Raw genomic sequence first — 22,112 nt, forward strand, 5'->3', positions numbered from 1 at the left:
ATCTGGAAGTTGCTGCCAGAGATGCCCTTCTTCTCCATAGGGTGTGCTTTAACAGACCTTGCGATAGACTCAGCTCTGAAATAACTACAATGGTGTGAACTTGACCACTAGTTCCCCTCACGGTTGCAAAAGTTAGAACTTGTGCATTCAGGAGTAAGTGAGCTTTTAACAATGGTATAAGTGATAATTGTCAGTGAGCAACCTCTCTAGCCCTGAAAAATGACTTTACAAGTGTGGAGTCCCTTTCCCTCAGAAACAAATTAGTGTTATAATTTAAAAAAACTTTTGGTTTACTCTGTCATTCTCTTTTTTTCTCCCACTCCCCGAATTTCACCTGTATTTCCCAATTTTTATTTGGATTTCTGTACATGATTTACATGTAATTTGTATTTCCTGGTTTATTCTTCGTGGTTTAGACTCTGCATGTTTCAGTGAGGATTTTTCAATCTGATTGGCTGAAGAGCCTCACTGTTTCTTTCCCTGATCAGAGATGCTACAAATGCCTTGTAGAGGGTGCCGTGTTGGAACAGACATCAGATAAGAACAAGTTCATGCTCTGAAGCTGGTGAAAACTTTGTGGGCAGCTGTCATTGAGGCAAACAGTAAACACCATTCCTTCCCCGTTGAACACAAAATCCAGGCCAATAATGTTTTCATAGTCTTCCCAACATTTTCAGTGCAAATTATATCTTGCACTGTGGTTCTTGGGCCTTTACCCCAGTTTCTCAATTTTAAAAAGCCTATTTATCTTCAGGAGTAATAGCGCTCATTCGTCGATGTACATTGTTGTGGTAAGGCAGTACATTCAAGAAAATCTGTTGTTTGTTCTTCTACATCTCTTTTCTTACATTGTACAAGGTCACTGCCACCCACCCCATCTTACTCGAGGAGATTAGCAATTCACTTCACAGCTGCATTTCTCCATCCTCATTTTCCTTTTGGGAATACTTGATACATAATTCGAAATTAACCTAGACTATCACTACAAGCAGGTAAACTACACATTGCGAAAGCTTGCCCAACAGCCAAATAAATAGTCATATATGGCACAGAAGTATTTATGTATGTACACATACAGGGGCCATGTTTAAAAAACAGCACTAGGATCTTGCGAGTCTGATTGGATACCAATACTACACCAGGCTTTAAACTCAGCTCAGCTCAAGGGACTGCATATTCGGATTCCATATTGGACTGGTCAATGACCAAAACGTGCAACACACTCAATCTTGCAACAGAAACTAAGACCATAAGTAATGTCATTTCCAAAGAGGTAATAATAATTATTACAAAAATGTAGTTAAGGATTCAAAATATTCACATGTAGTAATTTTAATTGTGTTTTATGAATGATGGACTTTGTCACATGATTATGTTTTAAAAGCTGTGATTTTTTAAAAGTTTAAGATGGAGTCAGAAGTTAGGTGAGCTCTTCCACTCTGTTTAAAGACAAGACAAAAATCGTGGTTGCCAGGACCACAAAGAACACAGATCAAAGACTTTTCTTTGAAAAACAGAGACTGCAGAGGTATAACACCCGAAGAACAATGGGTTTCACCCTCCCAGACTTTTGGATTGGAAACAAGGGGCTGCATTTTACCTTAGGCGGGACGGGAATTTGCCACCGACGTAGAAGTCAGTGGTGAACCCGCTTCCATCCTGCCCGGGGATCCGTCCCGTATTTTATAGGTCCCCGGGCTTTATCTGTCCTGAGACGGGACTTCCACCCACTTGAGGGAGGAGGTCCCGCCTCAGTGAGCTGCCACCGGGAGCGGTGGCCACTGCTGGGACTGCAGCCCAGCCGATGACAGGGATCCAGGAATGAAGGTAAGTTGGGCTTGCCTCACCAGGGAGATCGGTCCTTCCCTGGTGAGGCTGGAGTGGTCGTTTGGGGGGGGCATCTTGGGTCCCGGGGGTGGGTTGGGAGGCAGGTGTGACCCTCAATCGGGCACCCTGTGCCTGACTGCCATGGCACCCCGCCCCCCGGGTGCGGAAAGGCTGGCAGCTTTTGCTGGGCGGCCTTCCACACCCCCAGCACACCCGCTTGCCACAGGTAAAATACCCGTGGAAGTGGACGAGGGCCCTTAAGTGGCCACTTCAAGGCCTTGATTGGCCTCGGGCGGGTGGGCCACTTGCCACCCCCCGCCCGACTGCCATAAGGTCGACTGGAGGTGGGAGCGGGGAGGGTAGGCCTCCCGGAGCCTCCCGCTCAATTTTACACCATTTTCCCATCCCCCCATGCCACCATCCGACTCACCGGGACAGCATAAAAGTCAGCCCAAGGATTCAGTGATTCTGAGGATGCAAATATGCATGGCAGCTGCTAACACCTGGAAACAATGGAAGGCCCAGGTGGTTCTGCTGCAACCAGACATGTGGACTTTGCATATTGGAAAAGGACAATGATCTATTGACTTTTGATAGCAGATAAATTTAACAGATTTTCTGAAGGCAGACAGGTTGCAAAAAAGGAAACCAGTGTGACAGCCTCAGAGCAGGCTGTAAGAAAAGAAGACAACCAACAGTGGTAGCCTCAAGAGAGAGAAGGGGAACATTGGCTCTCAGAGAATACTGAAACAGTGAAAGGCTGTGAAGACTTGAACCGGTTTTTTTGAAAGTTGAAGTTTGCGGAGAAGGGAAAGACCAACAAGATCACCAAGGGATTGCCTTATTCATGGATGTCCAGGTCGAAGGTGCTCGGAAAAATGAACGAAGAGGACATTGACTTTGAGAAAGGTTTGAGAGATCCAACCCATTGCAACTAGGAGGAGACTGGGACTTTTAACTGCAAAGATTTTGCCATCAAAGGGGACTGTGTAAACCTCACACCACATGTGTACGTTAAAGTATTTTAATAAGTAAAGAAAATATCTTTCTTTGTAATTTGGGGTATCAGCTAGTCACAAAGTACTATTTATTTAACAGGGGTTTCTTTTAGTTTAACTGGAACAATAAAAGTCTTAAAATGTGAAATCTTGTCGTGTAATTCTGTAAATTGGTCTGGGCGTTCATATCTCTTATTTTTAATGTTAACGGTCTCACTGAGGTCTTAACAATTTGCAACCAAGTTTCAAAAATGGCTTCACCTTCTAAGTGACTTTTCCTCCTACAAATTTTGCCAGCTTTCTCCTCCTCTCAAGGCACCAATTCATGTTTCACAAACAGCAACAAACCTTCCAGAATGTCATCCAAGTGGATAGCATATTCTTTATGAACACATGCAGACAGCGGGTGACAGCAGGCTATCTGACTACGGCGAGCACCACAGCTAAGCCTATCCGCATTCTCACTTGATGGCCACATACATACATTTTCCAGCAGGACAGAAATCCACAGTGGAAACTTTGATTTTCTTTTGCCTTGCGACCCCAAGCAGGCTAAAGTCCCCAACTACTGTTCTACCTGAGATCAGCAGACTCAGCAACGACCAATAACTGAACTTGGGATCTTCTGGCTAGCATGGTTTAGTGCCAAATCATTATCCAATTGGGAACCAATTTTAATTTTTAAATTTAAAAAGAGACTAGCCATTTTTGTAAACTAAGATCCTGGAACAGAAAAAATTACAATCTCCACTCATTGTCATGACAGCTAACCAAAGACCCACTGGAGATGGTATCTGCACAGGTACTGGCTGGGATACCTGAAACAGCAAGAGTGCACAAGGCAGTCTTAGGACTGGAAATTTAAGAATTTCTCTCAGATAGAAGATACTTTCACTGTCTTCCACACTCCAACACTTTGTCCCCTTTAATCCAAATATATTTATCCTCAATCCGAGCATCAGATACAGCTCTGCTTCCAATAACCTCCCTTTCCTTTAATGAGATATTCAGATAGGGATAGTGGAGCCTGACTATAACATAGCTAAAGGTCAGTGAGCTGAAAACAATGATAAACATCTAACATTTCCCTGAAAACAGCCATCGAAATTAACAAAACAAAATTACAATTAAAAATATGCCCATGATCCCAAATGGAGTGAATGTGATTAAAGTAACATAAAATACTATCAGTATTTAGTTACAAACAATAGGCACAACACTGCATTGCCAAACTTTATGCTTCTATTAATTTCAAGCCATGAATTGCATCTGCTTTCAAAAAGTTATAACATTGAAAAGTTTGCTTTTAACAAACTTAAAGACAAAATTAAACCTTTCAGCTGATAAAATAAAATCCGAAGCTTATTCATAATTTAACCAAATGTCAAAATCCGAAATTTTGCCTCCCTTTGCAATTTTTTTCAAAGATATAAAAATGGATGATATAAAAAATGTCCATTAATGTCGCTGCACTAACCTGTAGTTATGGAACCAATTGATGACTGTGTTTGTCTTACGGTTCAGTTGAGAGGCCAGGGCCTCGATGGTCTGCTGGGAAGGGTATGGCTCTAATTGATAGGCTTTCTTTAGAGCCTCTTTCTCCTCGGGAGCAAGCACCACCCTGGCTTTTTTAACCTGGTAATGGTGGAATACTTGGTGTTGAATGCCAGGACTGGCTGATTCTGACTGGGTGCTGGGAGAATCACTATCAGATCCACCATTTATTAATCCATATCTGCGCTTCAGATATGCTGGGGAAAAGTAAACAAGAAATAACAGTTAGTGCAATTATTGTTTAAGTCCAATTATTGTTCAACTCCCTCTCGAGTATTCATTTCCTTGTCCCTCCCGATCGTTACCCCTTCCCGATTGCCCCCTTCCCAATCACCTCTCTCACCTTCCCAATTGCCTTCCCCAAATGCTGGTTAGTCCCTGACTGTCCCCCTGCCAGCAATCTGCATGTGGACACCCAGGAAGCGCTCACATCTCGGCCAATATTGGGTGTTCCTCGGGCCTGCCCTTTTTGATGCAGCAATCATTCTAGGTCATGCTGCTTTACAATAAGGAGGCGCTAGGCCAGGACAAGGATATTTTAATGGCACAGCCACTGATTTGCATGGATGAAATATGTGAAATTGTATTTTTATTGAACACTATTCTGGGACTTTATACCAGTATTTTGTGGTTCAGCTGGAAAAGGTGGGAGGTATGGGGATGTTGAATGGGTGCTTGGGGCAGAAGGTACTAAGAGGGAATGGTGTTTTATTTTGTGTTCGTTCATGGGATGTGAGATTCGCTGGCTGGGCCAGCATTTATTTTCCATCAGTAATTGCCCTCGAGAAGGTGGTGGTGGTGAGCCGCCTTCTTGAACTGCTGCAGTCTGCGTTGTGTTGATACACTCACAGTTTGGTAGAGTGTTCCAGGATTTTGACCCAGCAACAGTGAAAGAACAGTGATATAGTTCCAAGTCAGGATGGTGTGTGACTTCAAGGGGAACTTGCAGGTGGTGTTCCCATGTACCTGCTGCCCTTGTTCTTCTAGGTGGTAGAGGTCGCAGGTTTGGAAGGTGCTGTCGAAGGAGCCTTGGCGCATTGCTGCAGTGCATTTTGTCGTTGGTACACACTACTGCCACTATGTGCCAGTGGTGGAAGCAGTGTATGTTGAAGGTGGTGGATGGGGTGCCGATCACGTGGCTGCTTTGTTCTGGATGGTGTCGAGCTTCTTGAGTGTTGTTGGAGCTGCACCCATCCAGGCAAGTGGAGAGTATTCCATCACACTCCAGACTTGTGCCTTGTAGATGGTGGACAGGATCTGGGGAGTCAGGAGGTGAGTTACTCGCTCCAGAATACTCAGCCTCTGCCTTGCTCTTGTAGCCATATTAATTATGTGGCTCATCCAGTTAAGTTTCTGGTCGATGGTAACCACCAGGATATTGATGGTGAGGAATTCAGGATAGTATTGCCATTGAATGTCAAGGGAGGTGGTTAGTTAGACTCTCTTGTTGGAGATGGTCATTGCCTGGCAGTTGTGTGATGCAAGTGTTACTTGCCATTAATCAGCCCAAGCTTGAATGTTGTTCAGGTCTTGCAGCATAAAAAGGCATGGACTCCTTCATTATCTGGGGATTGAACACTGCAATTATCAGTGAACATCCCTGCTTCGGACCTTACGATGGAACGAAGGTTATTGATGAAGCAGCTGAAGATGGTTGGGCCTAAGACACTGCCCTGAGGAACTCCCGCAGCAATGTCCTAGGGCTGAGATGATTGAATTCCAACAACCACAAACATCTTCCTTGGTGCTAAGTATGACTCCAACCAGTGGAGAGCTCCCCCCTGCCAATTCCCATTGACTTCAGTTTTGATAGGGTTCCTTGATGTCATACTCGGTCAAATGCTGCCTTGATGTCAAGGGCAGTACTCTCATCTAACATTTGGAATTCAGCTCTTTTGTCCATGCTTGGACCAAGGCTGTAATAAGGTCAGGGGTCGCGTGGTCCTGGACAAACCCAAACTAAACATCGGTGAGCTGGTTATTGCGGAATAAATGCAGCTTGATAGCACGGTCAAAGACACCTTTCATCACTTTGCTGATGATTGAAAGCAGACTGATGAGGTGGTAATTGGCCTGATTGGATTTCTCCTTTTTGTGGGCAGGTCATATCTGGGCAGTTTTCCGCATTGTCAGGTAGATGCCAGTGTTATAGCTGTAATGGAACAGCTTGACTAGAGGTGCAGCTAGTTCTGAAGCACAAGTCTCCAGCACTACAGTTAGGACTTTGTCGGGGTTCATGGCCTTTGCTGTAACTGACGCATTCAGCTGTTTCTTGATGTCACATGTGTAAGGAAAGGGAAGGCAACGGCGTTCAGGGTAGGAGTAGAAAAGTTTGATAGAATGTGGGCAGTTGGACAGGTGAGTGATGGCAGAGAATGAAGGGGGGCTAGGGGTCCCAGGATCTGTAAGTGTTGTGGGAAAAGTGCAGTGGGTTAATGGTTTGGGAATATGTAAGCATTGGGGAGGGGGTTGTGGTATTTTTCCTCAAACCTTTATTTTCTCACTATCATTCGTTCTCTCCTGATCTCACCCCATTTCTCTCTCTCTCCTCCACATTCCCTCACACTCTCACCCAATTTCTCTCCATCTGCCCCAAAACTGTTCTACTTGCCTGATTTCTCTCTCTCACCCATCCCCTTGAGCTCCCACATCTCTCTGAACTTCCTGATCTGTCTCTCTTCTCTTTTAGCAGTTCGGACACAAAAAAACAGTAAGAAGCCTGGGAGTGGCTGAGGAGGTAGGTAAGTAGCAACAGGCAGAATGGGAGACCACAATGCAAAGATCTATGGGGTTGGGGAATAACAGTTTTAAATCATGTCGTGAGGAAGAGAACAGGGCACTGAGTGAGAGTGAAGACAGAGTGACAAGGCCATGAAGAAAGGTAAGGATTCCGTTTGGTCAGTACTGATGATGTGGGGGAGGGGAGGGGAGGGGTTAATGGTCAGTGGGGAAAAAACTTCACTAAATAGCTGAGAGAAATAACACTAAAACAGGAGTAAAATACTGCCGATGCTGGAAATCTGAAATAAAAACAGCAAGTGCTGGAAATACTCAGCAGATCTGGCAGCATCTGTGGAGAGAGAAACTGAGTTAATGTTTCAGGTCTGTGACCTTTCATCAGACAAATAACACCTTCCTCTGGGGTAAGGAAGAGTAGGTGTTACCATTACAGCATAACCTCTTCATTTCAATGAAGTGGGGGATGGCACAAAAGTGTTACCAAAGCAAAGATTTTCACACACACACACAGACACATTTGCAAGGGAGATGGGCTTGTTGGGATATAGAGGTGGGGGAGAAGTGTACCTTTCCAGTAAAGAAGTTTGTAAGAGGCTTCTCCCCACAGGCAGTGAAGTTAGTGTTTTTGATCCCTTTCCAGGAAAATACAATCTTTTTCTTTATCTACTAAAGGTAAATAAATGAATAAATACAGTCCCCATCACTTGCACCATCCACACTTATCAAAAGAATCAGCCTATATCAGAAAAATGGCACTAACCATTTGTCATAATCATAGGAGTCAATTACAACAATGCCTCTTAAAATGTATTATGCCCACCAGCTATCTGGAGCAGCTCAAAACCTTACTTACCGATTATAGTAACAAACTTCCTGTTTTTCCTTGTATCACAGCAAAAAAGCCCTTTTAACATCATCTAAAATGACATTGAAAGACTGATATCATTCATTCAAAAATCTGCTGACAGTATTGAGTTGTGATTGATTGAATTACTGAAGGCTGGGGGCTGCTTTCGTTTAATAGTGTGTGAGAATAGATACGGGCAGAAACTACAGCTTCATATGATGTCACAGGTAGCCCAGTTTTGCCTGTAGAAGTAATAAAATCCATGTGGGTACCACAGATGCCAGTGTTCTAGATCTGGCAGCCAGACTCTGCTGTACTCTTTTAGTGAATTAATCATTTAAAAATCCCTGCATACAAAACCCAATCATCAGTAACACTACGATTCCTCTGGAGGGTGTCTGGGACTAATGTTTCTTCCTACAACTTATGATGGCTTTACTGTCCATTACTTATAGATGACGAATCAATTTAACACCAATACACCTGCTATAATTGTATCATAGTTATTTGAAAAAAATGGCTTAATGAAATATGGAGAGCAGCTCTTTACTATCTGCCTAAGATCAGGAATTTAGAATTTAAATTAAAAAACATAATATATAAAACTTTTGTTGACTCTTTTCTTATTCACATCTTTCATTCTTTGCCAAATATCCAGCAGTTGTGCAAAAATCTTTGGTAAAATATTTTAATTTCAGGACTTTTGTTCAGAATACTCTCCGAACTACAAGTTATGACCTGCTTATATGAACAGCTCTTTGGATTCTCAATATAAACAAAGAAAGGCACTTGCTGCAACTGTTTAGAATACATGACAATATAGGAAAATGCCACTTTGAAATTTGGCATTGTTTAAGGTTTTACTTGTTATGCATGTAACATGCTATAATTAATTGTTTGAATATAGTAACAAGTTATTTTTTCAGGAAAATTAAATGGGAAACGTCAAGTTCTTACTTTATTGGGAGTTTGACATTCTTAAACTTAAAAAAAGAAATTCTGGTTGATTTCAATATCCTAAAAATAATTTTCAGCGGGGGCAGGGGGGCTCATTGTTAGCAATTTTCTGTTGGATGTGACAGGGCTTATAAACAGCAAGGCTTTGCATGCTCTGTAAGTAGCATAAATAGCCAGTCTTGACATCAATCATACATTAGTTTTAGATGTCATTCTTTCTTTTCTTCTTTCTTTTGGGCCTCCTTATCTCGAGAGACAATGGATACGCGCCTGGAGGTGGTCAGTGGTTTGTGAAGCAGCGCCTGGAGTGGCTATAAAGGCCAATTCTGGAGTGACAGGCTCTTCCACAGGTGCTGCAGAGAAATTTGTTTGTTGGGGCTGTTGCACAGTTGGCTCTCCCCTTGCGCCTCTGTCTTTTTTCCTGCCAACTACTAAGTCTCTTCGACTCGCCACAATTTAGCCCTGTCTTTATGGCTGCCCGCCAGCTCTGGCGAATGCTGGCAACTGACTCCCACGACTTGTGATCAATGTCACACGATTTCATGTCGCGTTTGCAGACGTCTTTATAACGGAGACATGGACGGCCGGTGGGTCTGATACCAGTGGCGAGCTCGCTGTACAATGTGTCTTTGGGGATCCTGCCATCTTCCATGCGGCTCACATGGCGATGTCATAGACACAGGTATATGGTAGGAGCTGTAGCAGGCCAGCTTCAGTATCTTCACTAATAGTTATAGGTCTAGAAACCTCTGAACTCAAGGCTCATGATTCTTGCAAAGACACAGGCCTCTGATAAACAACATCAGCTGGGAAACATGTCCAATACTGAAAATGCTACGGCATGAGCAAGCTTCATCATTTCCCAGTAAATTTCGAAAAACTTTTTAATGTTTCAAACATTGTTTTCAGTATTAAGTTTTTTTAGTTAGTGAGAGTTCAAGATTGCTTGCCACTTGCTGATTGGTATATTTTCTAACTGTTCAGTTCTGATTTATTGTACTTTTCTGAGTATGAAATGCGAGCCTAGTTTAACATGAGTTGTGATGGACACAGACAAGTGATGTGCAATGTTTCTATAAGACAAAGATATACATTCTGCTTCGCTGAAATAATATCCATATCTATTATAAATTACAATTGGTGTGTGGGGTGCCTGTTTCATTGAAAACTAATTAATAGCTGTGCTGTGATAAACATTTTCAAGGATACGTGTGTCACACTGACAAAAATTGCTGTTATTTTATAGTGAGTACATGACTGAGATTTGGTCACTTGGCCATTGGCTTTCTGTAAATCATGCATAATGCCTTAGAAATGTATTTAAGCTGAGGGAGGGAAGGGACAGGGCGAGGGAGAGAGATATAATGTAATTAAAAATATTTTAAAAGCACCAGGTTTTTTTTGTTTTGTTGATAGAAAAGAATGTTGTTAATCACATACACTGTAAGGCAGAGGGGGTAATTTTCAACTTACTATTGGAGCAGAAAACCAGTGTAGCGGGCCAGGTGGGTTATAGAAACCACCCTATTTTCCGATCCAATGAAATCAGTTTTACCCTCCAGTAGTTAAGTTGAAAATTAGCCCCAAAGATTCTAACTTCTAACACCTATGAAACAGAGGCAGAGTAAAAGGCAGATAATCTGTTTTTTTATGTTGACTGAGGGATAAGTATTGGCCAGGACACCAAGGATAATTCCCCTGCTCTTCTTTGAAATAGTGCCATGGGATCTTTTACGTTAACCTGAGAGGGCTGACGGGACTTCTCCCTAAATCAGGGCCAACTGTAGTATCTCTACAGTCCCCAGCTAATTCAACACAGAGTGGTGACTACGTCTGAGAGAAAACTTCAGGGGAGTTGGTCTTTCTGCCATCATTAACCTCTCAATGCATTACTGCCTTGTATCACGTCAGCCCACGTTTATTCCTTTATATGGCTTATTGATTTGCATCTTTTTCCAGGGTTGATTATATAAAAGATGTACTTCATATCTCGAAAAGAAGGTTCCAGCTATAAATCTCAAATTCACCCCGACCACTCAAAAAAGCCCAACCAAAATTAAGTGTTTAAATGTACAGCATTAAATCAATGAAAAAGGGTAATGAAAAATAACAGCTACCCAAAGCAGCAGTGAGGCTCTCCAGAGAGGGATTTCTTAGTCCTGGGGCAATCAAGGGCAGAGCAAAAGAAATGTGAGGAGTTTGAAGGGGCATTTGGAGCCTCTGCAGTTGGCTAAGGGAATCAGAAGCACTGGTCTCATATGCAGTGTAGAACAGATTGAAAGGACATACAGATAGATGAGCTCTCAACCATTTGGACACGCATTCCTCCACAGAGAGAAACAAACTGCAATAAAACCTATCCATCAATCTCTTCCACCTGCAGATATGGGAAATATACAATCCAACAGGTTTGCTAACTGTTAAAGTGCAACCATGCAAAGACATGTTGGGGAGAGGACGTTGAACAGCCTTTAAGAATTGAACAAATAAGATAAGCTAAATGGCCTGCCTTATTGCACTGTGACGTAGCAACATTAAATGCCCGCACTAATGGGAATGGGAATGCAATACCAATGTGCTTTTTGGGAAAGTCCATATGAACCCAAGAAACTGTAATTGGGCCAACAAGCTACATGGGCAAAAAAATCTGAATTGGCCCAATCAGATGTTTGATCAAGGTTCAGAGTTTATTGTAAGGAAAGAAAAAGTAGTCTTGAGGGGCGGCACAGTGGTTAGCACCGCAGCCTCACAGCTCCAGCGACCCGGGTTCAGTTCTGGGTACTGCCTGTGCAGAGATGGCAAGTTCTCCCTGTGACCGCGTGGGTTTCCGCCGGGTGCTCCAGTTTCCTCCCACAGCCAAAGACTTGCTGGTTGATAGGTAAATTGGCCATTGTAAATTGCCCCTAGTGTAGGTAGGTGGTAGGAGAATGGTGGGGATGTGGTAGGAAATATGGGATTAATGTAGGATTAGTATAAATGGGTGGTTGTTGGTTGGCACTGACCCGGTGGGCCGAAGGGCCTGTTTCTGTTCTGTATCTCTAAATAAAAATAAATAAATAAAATAAAAATAAATTTTAAACTCGCTTATTGTACTTGAAGTTAAAATTAATTTTCGGAGTTAGTTTACCTTTTTTCTCTATTTTCTTCATGTCCCTCAACTTCTCCACATTGAAAGGGTCATTTAACCACAGTTGCATGCGAACAAATGGTTCCCTCCCCTTCAGGCTAAGCTTGTGCCAAGGTTTAGGCCGAGAAAGTAAATCTGAGACAGAGCCTTGGGTCAGTCCTAAAATGCTTTCTCCAAACAGTCTTTGGCCTTTAGGAAAAACAAACAGGACAGACAGCTTTAAAAAATATTTCTAAAGAAAATTAAAGATCAATGAAATATAATATTAACAGTTACATTGACATTCTCAAAAAGGCACAACACACATCAAAAACACAGCATATATATTTCAAAAACTCTGATTTCCCATACAAACATACATGCGAACATACGAATTAGGAGCAGTAGGCCACTTGGCCCCTTGAGCCTGCTCCGCCATTCAATAGCTGATCTGATTGTAACCTCGACTCCACATTCCCGCCTACCCCTGATAACCTTTCACCCCCTTGCTTATCAAGAATCTATCTACCTCTGTCTTAAAAATATTCAAAGACTCTGCTTCCACCGCCTTTTGACATTGCTCATGCTAAGTTGGAGGATACACTGTTCAATATGGGCAAGAGCATTACACCATATAACACACGGCCTTTTTTTCATGAAGTGATAACTACTTTCAGAGGCATGAGATCATTTAGCAGCATTTTCTGCTGTTGGGGAGCTTCCCTGAAATGACTGGATGGTAGAAACTTCTATGTAGAATGAAAAATGTCTGAAATATGATGGGGTTCCAAAAATATATTGGCCGGACTTTTACGCCACCCGAGCGAACTGGATGGTGGTGGCGTAAAATTGAGTGGCTCCGGGAGGCCTTCCTGACCCGCTCCCACCTCCGCTGCCCTTTACATGGGCCCGGGGTGGGGGTGGGGTGAGAAATGGGCTACCCGTCCCAGGCCATTCAAGACTCCTAAGAGCCTTCGCCTGTCTCCACGGGGATTTTATCCACGGCAAGCAGGCGTCTGGGAGACGTGAAACGCCACTCAGTGAAACCTGGCAGCCTCTCAGTGCACTGGGTGGGGGTGGGGCCTAGACAAATGGGCACAGGGTGCCCGATTGAGAACTGCCTGCTTCCCCAACCATCTCCAGGACCTGAGACGCCCCCTTCCCCCCAAACGACCATCCTTGCCTCGCCGGTGTGCGACCGATTAGCCCGGCAAGGCAAACCCCAACTTACCTGGTCTCCTGGCTCCATGTCCTTGGCTGGACTGCATTTCTAGAAGTGGCCACCGCACGCGATGGCACTGCTGGGACTAAGAGCTGCCGGCCCGATGATTAGCTGGCAGTTCAATGAGGCAGGATTTCCTTCCTCAAGCATGTGGAAATCCCGCCTCAAAACAGTTAAAGCCCGGGGACCCGTAAAATATGAGATGGATCCCCGGGCCAGACGGAAGCGGGCTCGCCCCCGACTTATACGTCGGTGCCCAGCTCCCGTCCGCCCAACGTAAAATCCAGCCTATTATCTCCTATCAAATCTCCCATGACATTACTCACTGCATTGTTTTATAACAAGAGGGATATCATCAGCAAAGCATGATGGGTAGCATGTTGCAGGAAGTTGGCACAACAGTTGCCCCATGACATTGCTCATGGTGAGTCAGGTTGTGCTGTCGCAAAGACAGTGTTAGTGTGTGGCAGTGGATGTGCACATCTCCACTGAAAAATGGTAAGAAATTCCTCCCCACACAGAGAAACTGAAGTATCTGTTTCTTAATGGCCACTGGAAAATAAATAAAACCATTTCCCTTAGCAGATACAGGCGGATAAATAAATACCACAGCTACGTAAATAAAGCTCAGCATGCAACAGAGGAACTCTTTAAAGCCCGTCCATTTATAGTTGGCTTTTATAACAAGAAAGAAGAAATAGATTTTAAAAAGATTGAACTGATGTTAATTTTCCCCTCTTGACCAAATATCTGTGGCACAGTACTTCGTCTTACAAGCAGCTCTGATTCAACCATGTTTAAGCTCAGGTCTTTTATCTAACACTTCCCTTCCAATGTGACACTAACACAAATAAATGCAGCTGCTGTAAGCATTTAGAATGCAGCACAAAACACAAAGATTAAACACTGCTAAAATTCGAAGTGGAAAGTTTTTTTTTGGATGTTCCTGATGGTGGGGGAGTCCAGAACCAGGGGTCATAGTCTAAAGATACGGGGTAAACCATTCAGGACTGAGATGAGGAGAAATTTCTTCACCCAGAGAGTGGTGAGCCTGTGGAATTCACTACCACAGAATGCAGTTGAGGCCAAAACATTGTATGTTTTCAAGAAGGAGTTAGATATAGCTCTTGGGGCAAAAGGGATCAAAGGACATGGGGGAAAGCGGGAACAGGTTACTGAGTTGGATGATCAGCCATGATCATAATGAATGGCGGAGCAGGCTCGAAGGGCCGAATGGCCTACTCCTGCTCCTATTTTCTTTGTTTCCATGTTTCTATGAATGCGTGTAAACATAAAATGTTTAAGCATCCCCTTGAATTTTTCTTTAAACAGGCAAATTACCTCAGCAAAAGTTGGAGTTCATATTTTATCTTGTTTTAATAATTTATACAAAAAGACAATTTCAAATGTTTCTAAAAAAAGGCCTCTTTCCTGTCAGCTCAGTTAGTGCTTTTCCATCACTGTACATGGAGTTATGAATGGAACAGAGGTTGCAAACAGCAATCCTTGACATGCTCTGCAATTGCCCAGACTTGCTGTCCACCACAAACATTCTGAGAAACCACAGATACAGTCCTCCAATAAAAAATGTTACTGTATACACATTTAGTCAGTTCCTTGTTCCTATGGCTTATTTTATTTGTAACGGTAAGCGCTCATTTAAGTGGAGAACCTAAGATGTCATTTAAAAGGACTACCAAAAAATATTTTGAGCATTCTGGACAATTTGATTTGTTCACTTTGTTTATTGGTAGCTGTGGATTGACCTTTGTGAATTCATAGCCGTTTCAACTTCACGATTGGTAATTTTCACTCCTTGCTGATTGGTATGTTCCCTACCTGATCAATTGTGATGCATTGTTGTGTTCCCAATACAAAAGTTGGGCCAAACAGATGTAACTATAGCACAAAAATATGTATGTAAAAAGATGGGATGTCCATGATGTGATATACTGCACACAGTGTGTCAGAAAGATGCATGCTTTTATAATAGGGATATCAATAAAAGTGTGAGGAAGCAAGTGTGACAGGGAGTAAATAGCACTCTTGCAGGAAATGTGTACTATTTGCAAGACTTTTATTATACACATACGCATATTGGTTTTTTTCCCTAACTCAAATTATTTTTCCAATGAAGACTATACCCGCAAAAACAGAAATTACACACAATTTGACAATAAGAGTTCTGCCTGCTTGAAATCAATTAGATCTAAAGTCAAATGGGCAAACAGCTAAAAATATGGTTCCATTAAATTTTCTGAAATTGGGAAAATAATGCTCATCAGTATTTTTAAAAAGTGAGGCTCTGTCATCCAAAAAGTATACTGAAACATTAATCACAGAAGGTTTCTCACAGCTGTAACAGGCAATGGTTACATTTTCTACACATTACCTTCAATAAATCAGAAACAGAATTGGTCTGATCGATTCCCAAATCAAAGACACATTTACCATACCCACCCCCATCCCAACCCCGCCCCCACGTGAGTGGAGGTCTAGTAAAGAAAATATTGAAATTGATATAATTTGCTTTTTATTCAACTTTTTTTGTACAGCCTTCAATAAATAAAGAACTTACTTTTTATAACCTCAGGATGTTCCAAAGTACTTTACAGCTAATGAAGCATTTTTGAACACTGTAAGAGAAATCTCCAAGCCTGTTTGTGAAGAAGACACTGAGACTAGGATGCTTTGGTGTAGATTGTTTATTGGTTGTCACAAAGCTTACTTCTGCTCTCCAAACACCACCCCCAGCCAGTGCTGGCTGGCTCTTCTTTATATATACACATTGAATACAATTAACAAATTAACACCCAACACCTGTTCACCCTATTATCTTGAACTACCAGGTATTTATCATCCATTAACAGAACTTCAGACCCTAACACTATGGTACTGTTATTAATGTAGGGAAAATGCAGCAGCCAATTTGTGCATTGCAAGGTCCCACAAACATCAGTTAGAAAATGACCAGATAATCTATCTTGGCGGCATTGGTTCAGGGATATATATTGGCCAGGACACTGGAAGAACTCCCCTGCTCCTCTTAGAATAGTGCCATGGGACCTCATACATCCACCTGAGATGGCAGGTGAGGCCTCGGTTTAAGGTGTCATAAAAATTACAGCACAGAAGGAGGCCACTTGGCCAATCGAGACTGTGTTGGATCTTTCAAACAGCAATCCAGTCAATCCCACTCCCCCACTCTTTCCTTATACCGCTGCAAATTTTTCTCCTTCAATTATTATTTGTCCCTTTTGAAGGCTACTATTGAATCTGTATCCACTGCCTTATCTGGCAGTGTATTCCAAATCCTAACCATTTGCTGGATATGAACATATGAATTAGGAGCAGAAGTAGATTGTTTGGCCCCTCAAGCCTGTTCCACCATTTGCTAAGATCATGGCTGTGGTCTCAACTCTACTTTCCTGTCTACCCCCATACCCTTTGACTCCCTTGTCAATCAAGGATCTATCTAATTCAGCCTTGAATATGACCTATGCTTCAATGACCCAGCCTCCACTGCTCTCTGGGGAAGAGAATTCCACAGACTGTCAACCCTCAGATAAAAAAAAGTCTCCTTGTTTCTACCTTAAATGGGAGACCCCTTATTTTTAAACTGTGTCCCCTGGTTCTAGTCTCTCTCATAGGGGGAAACATCATCTCAGCATCCACCCTGTCAAGTCCCCTCAAGGTCTTATATATGTTTCAATAAGATCACCTCTCATTCCTCTAAACTCCAATGGATACAGGCCCAACCTGTCCAACCTTTTCTCAAAGTAACCCCTTCATCCCAGGAATCAGTCATGTGAACCTTCTCTGAACTGCTTCTAATGGAATCGTATCCTTTAAGTAAGAAGACCAAAACTGTACATAGTACTCTAGATGTGGTTGTTAATTGTGTGATTATATGTAGGTGAAAGGAATTAATTGGGGTTTCAGTTGAGCACTTAAAAGCAGACACACACTGGGACTGGGAGAGGGATTTGTGTGAAGAGCTACATGTTTGTAATCCTTTTATTCTACACAATAAATGTGTAACTGAGTAAATATAGGCTCCAGCCTTATCCTTCTATAACAAGCTTTCTGGAGTTTAACAGTGGTACACCTTGTACAAATGTAACAAAACTTTCTTACTTTTATATCCCATTCTCCTTGCAATTTGCCTTCCTAATCACTTGCTGTACCTGCATACTAATTTTTTGAGATTCATGTAGCAGGACACCCAGATCTCTCTGTGCTGCAGAGTTCTGTAATCTCTCTCCATTTAAATAATATACTGCTTTTCTGTTCTTCCCACCAAAGTGGACAAGTTCACATTTTGCCATCACCCAAATTTTTTCCCACTCAATAAACCTATTTCTTTGCAGCCTCCTTATGTCCTCCTCACAACTTACTCTCCTACCTTTCTTTGTGTCATCAGCATATTTATCAACCATACATTTGATCCCTTCATCCAAGTCAATTATATAGACTGTACATAGTTGAGGCCCCAACACTGATCCCGGTGGCATTCCACTAGTTACAGCTTGCCAAAAGCTTGCGTAAAAGATTTTTTCTCCATGTTGCCTCTGGTTCTTCTGCCAATTATCTTAAAATCTGTGCCTTCTGGTTATTGACCCTTCAGCCACTGGAAACAGTTTCTCTCTTTTACTTAAATCCTTCATGATTTTTTAAATTTATATTCGTTCATGGGATATGAATGTGGCTGCCTAGGCCAACATTTATTTACCATCCCTAATTGCCCTTCAGAAGGTGAGCTGCCTTCTTGAACAGCTGCAGTCCATGCGGGGTGGGTCCACCAACAGTACTGTTAGGGAGTTCCAGGATTTTGACCCGGCAACAGTGAAGGAACAGAGATATAGTTCCAAGTCAGGATGGTGTGTGGCTTGCAGGGAACCTGCAGGTGATGGTGTTCCCATGCATCTGCTGCCCTTCTCTTTCGAGGTGGCAGAGGTCGCGGGTTTGGAAGGTGCTGTCTAAGGAGCCTTGGTGCGTTGCTGCAGTGCATTTTGTAGATGGTACACACTGCTGCCACTGTGCGTCGGTGGTGGAGCCAGTGAACGTTTGTGGACGGGGTGCCAATCAAGCGGGCTGCTTGAGTGTTGTTGGAGCTGCACCTATCCAGGCAAGTGGAGAGTAATCCATCACACTCCTGACTTGTGCCTTGTAGATGGTGGACAGGCTTTGGGGAGTCAGGAGGTGAGTTACTCACTACAGGATTCCTAGCCTCTGACCTGCTCTTGTAGCCACGGTATTTATATGGTTACTCCAGTTCATTTTCTGGTCAATGGTAACCCCCAGGATGTTGATAGTGGGGGATTCAGCGACCGTAATGCCATTGAATGTCAAGGGGAGATGGTTAGATTCTCTCTTGTTGGAGAAGGTCATTACCTGGCACTTGTGTGGCGTGAGTGCTATTTACCATTTATCAACCAAAGCTTGGATATTGTCCAGGTCTTGCTGCATTTCTACAAGGACTGAGGAGTCGCAAATGGTGCTGAACAATGTGCAATCATCAGTGAACATCCCCACTTCAGACCTTAGGTTTGAAGGAAGGTCATTGATGAAGCACCTGAAGATGGTTGGGCCTAGGACACTGCTCTGAGAAACACCTGCAGTGATGTCCTGGAGCTGAGATGATTGACCTCCAACAACCACAACCATCTTCCTTTGTGCTAGGTATGACTCCAGCCAGCGGAGAGTCTTCCCTGATTCCCATTGACTCCAGTTTTTCTTGGGTCCTTGATGCAATACTCGGTCAAATGCTGCCTTGACGTTAAGGGGAGTCACTCTCACCTCACCTCACCAGTTCAGCTCTTTTGTCCATGTTTGGACCAAGGCTGTAATGAGGTCAGGAGCTGAGAGACTCTGACGAAACCCAAACTGAGCATCACTGAGCAGGTTATTGCTAAGCAAGCGCTGCTTGATAGCACCATCGACGACACCTTCCATCACTTTACTAATAATTGAGAGTGGACTGATGGGGCAGTAATTGGCCGAGATGGACTTGTCCTGCTTTTTGTGTACACGACATGCCAGTGTTGTTCCAATACAGCTAAAGTGTGACTAGGGCGTGGCAAGTTCTAGAGCACAGGTCTTCAGTACTATTGCCGGAAAGTTGTCAGGGCCCATAACCTTTGCAGTATTCCGGGCCTTCTGTTATGATCCTGTAGTTTTTTTTTCTGGGAAGTAAACGGTGTGCCTTTAAGGCTGGAAAAGGAGTAGTACTGCTTGAGGCAACAAGCTCCAGAGACTGAATCAAAGAATACATTCTCATTGCCGGGATACAGCCACTCAGGACCAAAGACACGAGATACATTGCTGCCGATTGACATTTGAAACTAGTTGAAACTCTCAGAGAAACAGACAGCTGTGTGTTAGCACCTGAAAGGAGGGCTCTCAGACCATTAAAACTGAAGGAAGAGAATTTAGTCTGTTTATTTATTATTCTCTCTCAAAATTCTAAAAAGTCAAGCCAAAACAGAGATCTCTAATAATTTAAACTGAAGGAAGGGAAGTTAGACTGTGACAATCTTTTATCCCCCAAAAATTCTAAAGTCAAATTGATTCATTAAAAAGTGTTTGCAAGTTGTTAATTGTGAAATTCATCACTGGAGAAGGAAAGCAACAATTTTGACTTCTGAATTAGATTACAGACTGTTCTACTGTTGAAGAACCTTTTTTCCCCCATCAGACGGCTGTGAGGACTTCAAGCAACCTTGGACTGTTTCACATCTGGCAGGAGTGTAAATCTGCAAGGACTCTAATTTTTTCTATTTTAAATGTTGTTTATATCTTAGTAGTGTTTAAGAATTTAGTTTTTCTAATTAAACAGTTAATTTGTTGATTTAAAGACATTCGGGGGTTAATTCATGGTACAATTTGGCCGGGTCTTTCTTTAATTTGGAGAGTTTAAAATGATACGTTAGGCGATCTGTGGAGGGATGGGATTGAATTAACAGCGTGTTTCTCCCATCACAATCAGAATCGTCTATTTTGATTGGGGGCTTTGACTGGAGCGGTCGGTCGGAACATTTCAGTCCTTTCTTGATATCACGCTGAGTGAATTGAATTGGCTGAAGACTGGCATCTATGAAGCTGGGGACTTCAGGAGGAAGCTGAGATGGATCATCAACTCTGCACTTCTGGTTGAAGATTGTTGCAAATGCTTCAGCCTCATCTTTTGCACTGATGTGCTGGGCTCCCCCATCGTTGAGGATGGGGATATTTGTGGAGCCACCTCCTCCAGTTATTTGTTTAATTGTCCACCACCATTCATGACTGGATGTGGCAGGACTGCAGAGCTTAGATCTGATCCACTGGTTATGGGGTTGCTTAGCTCTGTCTATCGCATGCTGCTTACGCTGTTTGGCACGCAAGTAATCCTGGGTTGTAGCTTCACCAGGTTGACACGTCATTTTGAAGTATGCCTGATGCTGCTCCTGGCATGCCCTCATGTCCCCCAGCTTGATGGTAATGGTAGAGTGAGGGATTTACTGGGCCATGAGGTTACAGATTGTGGTTGAGTACAATTCTGTGGCTGTGATGGTGGTAGTGCCACACAACACGATGAGGGTATCCTCAATATGAAGATGGGACTTTGTCTCCACAAGGCCTATGCAGTGGTCACTCCTACCAATACTGTCATGGACAGATGCATCTGTGGCAGACAGATTGGTGAGGATGAGGTCAGGTATATTTTTCCCTCGTTGGTTCCCTCACCACCTGCCGCAGACCCAGTCTAGCAGCTATCTCCTTTAGGACACGGCCAGCTCGGTCAGTAGTGGTGGTACTGAGCCACTCTTGGTGATGGACATTGAAGCCTCCCACCCAGAGGATTTCTGCGCCCTTACTACCGTCAGTGCTTCCTCCAAGTGTTGCTCAACATGGAGGAGTACTGAGTCATCAGCTGAGGGAGGGGGGTCGGTGGTAATCAGCAGGAGGTTTTCTTGCCCATTTTGATCTGGTGCCATGAGACTTCATGGGATCTGGAGTCAATGTTGAGGACTTCCAGGGAAATTCTCTCCTGACTGTATACCACTGTGCCGCTGTATACCTCTGCTGGGTCTGTCCTGCTGGTTGGACAGGACATACCCAGGGATGGTGATGGCGGTGTCTGGGACATTGTCTGTAAGCTATGACTCAGTGTGCATGACTATGTTACTTGACTAGTCTGTGGGACAGCTCTCCCAGCTTTGGCACAAGCCCCCAGATATTACCAAGGAGGACTTTGCAAGGTTTGACACTGTCGTTTTTGGTGCCTAGGTCGATGCTGGGTGGTGCGTCTAATTTCATTCCTTCTTGACTTTGTAGCGGTTAGATACAACTAAGTGGCTTGCTAGGCCATTTCAGAGGGCATTTACGAGTCAACCACATTGCTGTGGGTCTGGAGTCACATGTTGGCCAGACCAGGTAAGGACAGCAGATTTCCTTCCCTAAAGGACATTAGTGAACCAGATGGGTTTTAAAACAATCAACAATGGTTTCATGGCCATCATTAGACTAGCTTTTAATTCCAATTTTTTATCAATTGAATTCAAATTCCACCTGATTTTAAACATCTCCACCAAATCTCCTCTTAGTCTTCTCTGCTCTAAGAACAACCCCATTCTAGTAACTCACTTCTGCAGCCTCCCAAACCCTTCACAACCTTCTTAAAAGTGTAGGCTCCAGAATCGGATGCAATACTCCAACTAGGGCCATCTGAAAGATGGCACCTCCAACAAGTGCAGCACCCACTCAATACTGAACTGAAGTGTGAGCTTAGATAATAGTTCAAATCTCTGGAGTGATACTTGAAGCCATGATCTTCTGATTCAGACCCTAGAATGCTATAAATGAACCAAGGCCAACATAACT

At 43.2% G+C, this 22,112-nt stretch overlaps 1 protein-coding gene across 5 annotated transcripts in view; it reads right to left on the minus strand.

Moving 5' to 3' along the window:
- The window catches only part of cux2b (cut-like homeobox 2b), a 305,195-nt gene that overhangs the window by 14,197 nt on the left and 268,886 nt on the right, over positions 1-22,112 (minus strand). For all 5 annotated transcript variants that reach the window (XM_068054960.1, XM_068054959.1, XM_068054961.1 and 2 more), the window contains 2 exons: positions 12,050-12,238; positions 4,303-4,576 (listed from right to left, as the gene is read on the minus strand). In XM_068054960.1, the coding sequence (XP_067911061.1) occupies positions 4,303-4,576; positions 12,050-12,238 (463 nt within the window). The remainder of the gene's footprint in view (positions 1-4,302; positions 4,577-12,049; positions 12,239-22,112) is intronic.

Source organism: Heterodontus francisci, chromosome 23 (assembly GCF_036365525.1).
Source record: "Heterodontus francisci isolate sHetFra1 chromosome 23, sHetFra1.hap1, whole genome shotgun sequence".
NCBI classification, from domain to species: Eukaryota; Metazoa; Chordata; class Chondrichthyes; order Heterodontiformes; family Heterodontidae; genus Heterodontus; species Heterodontus francisci.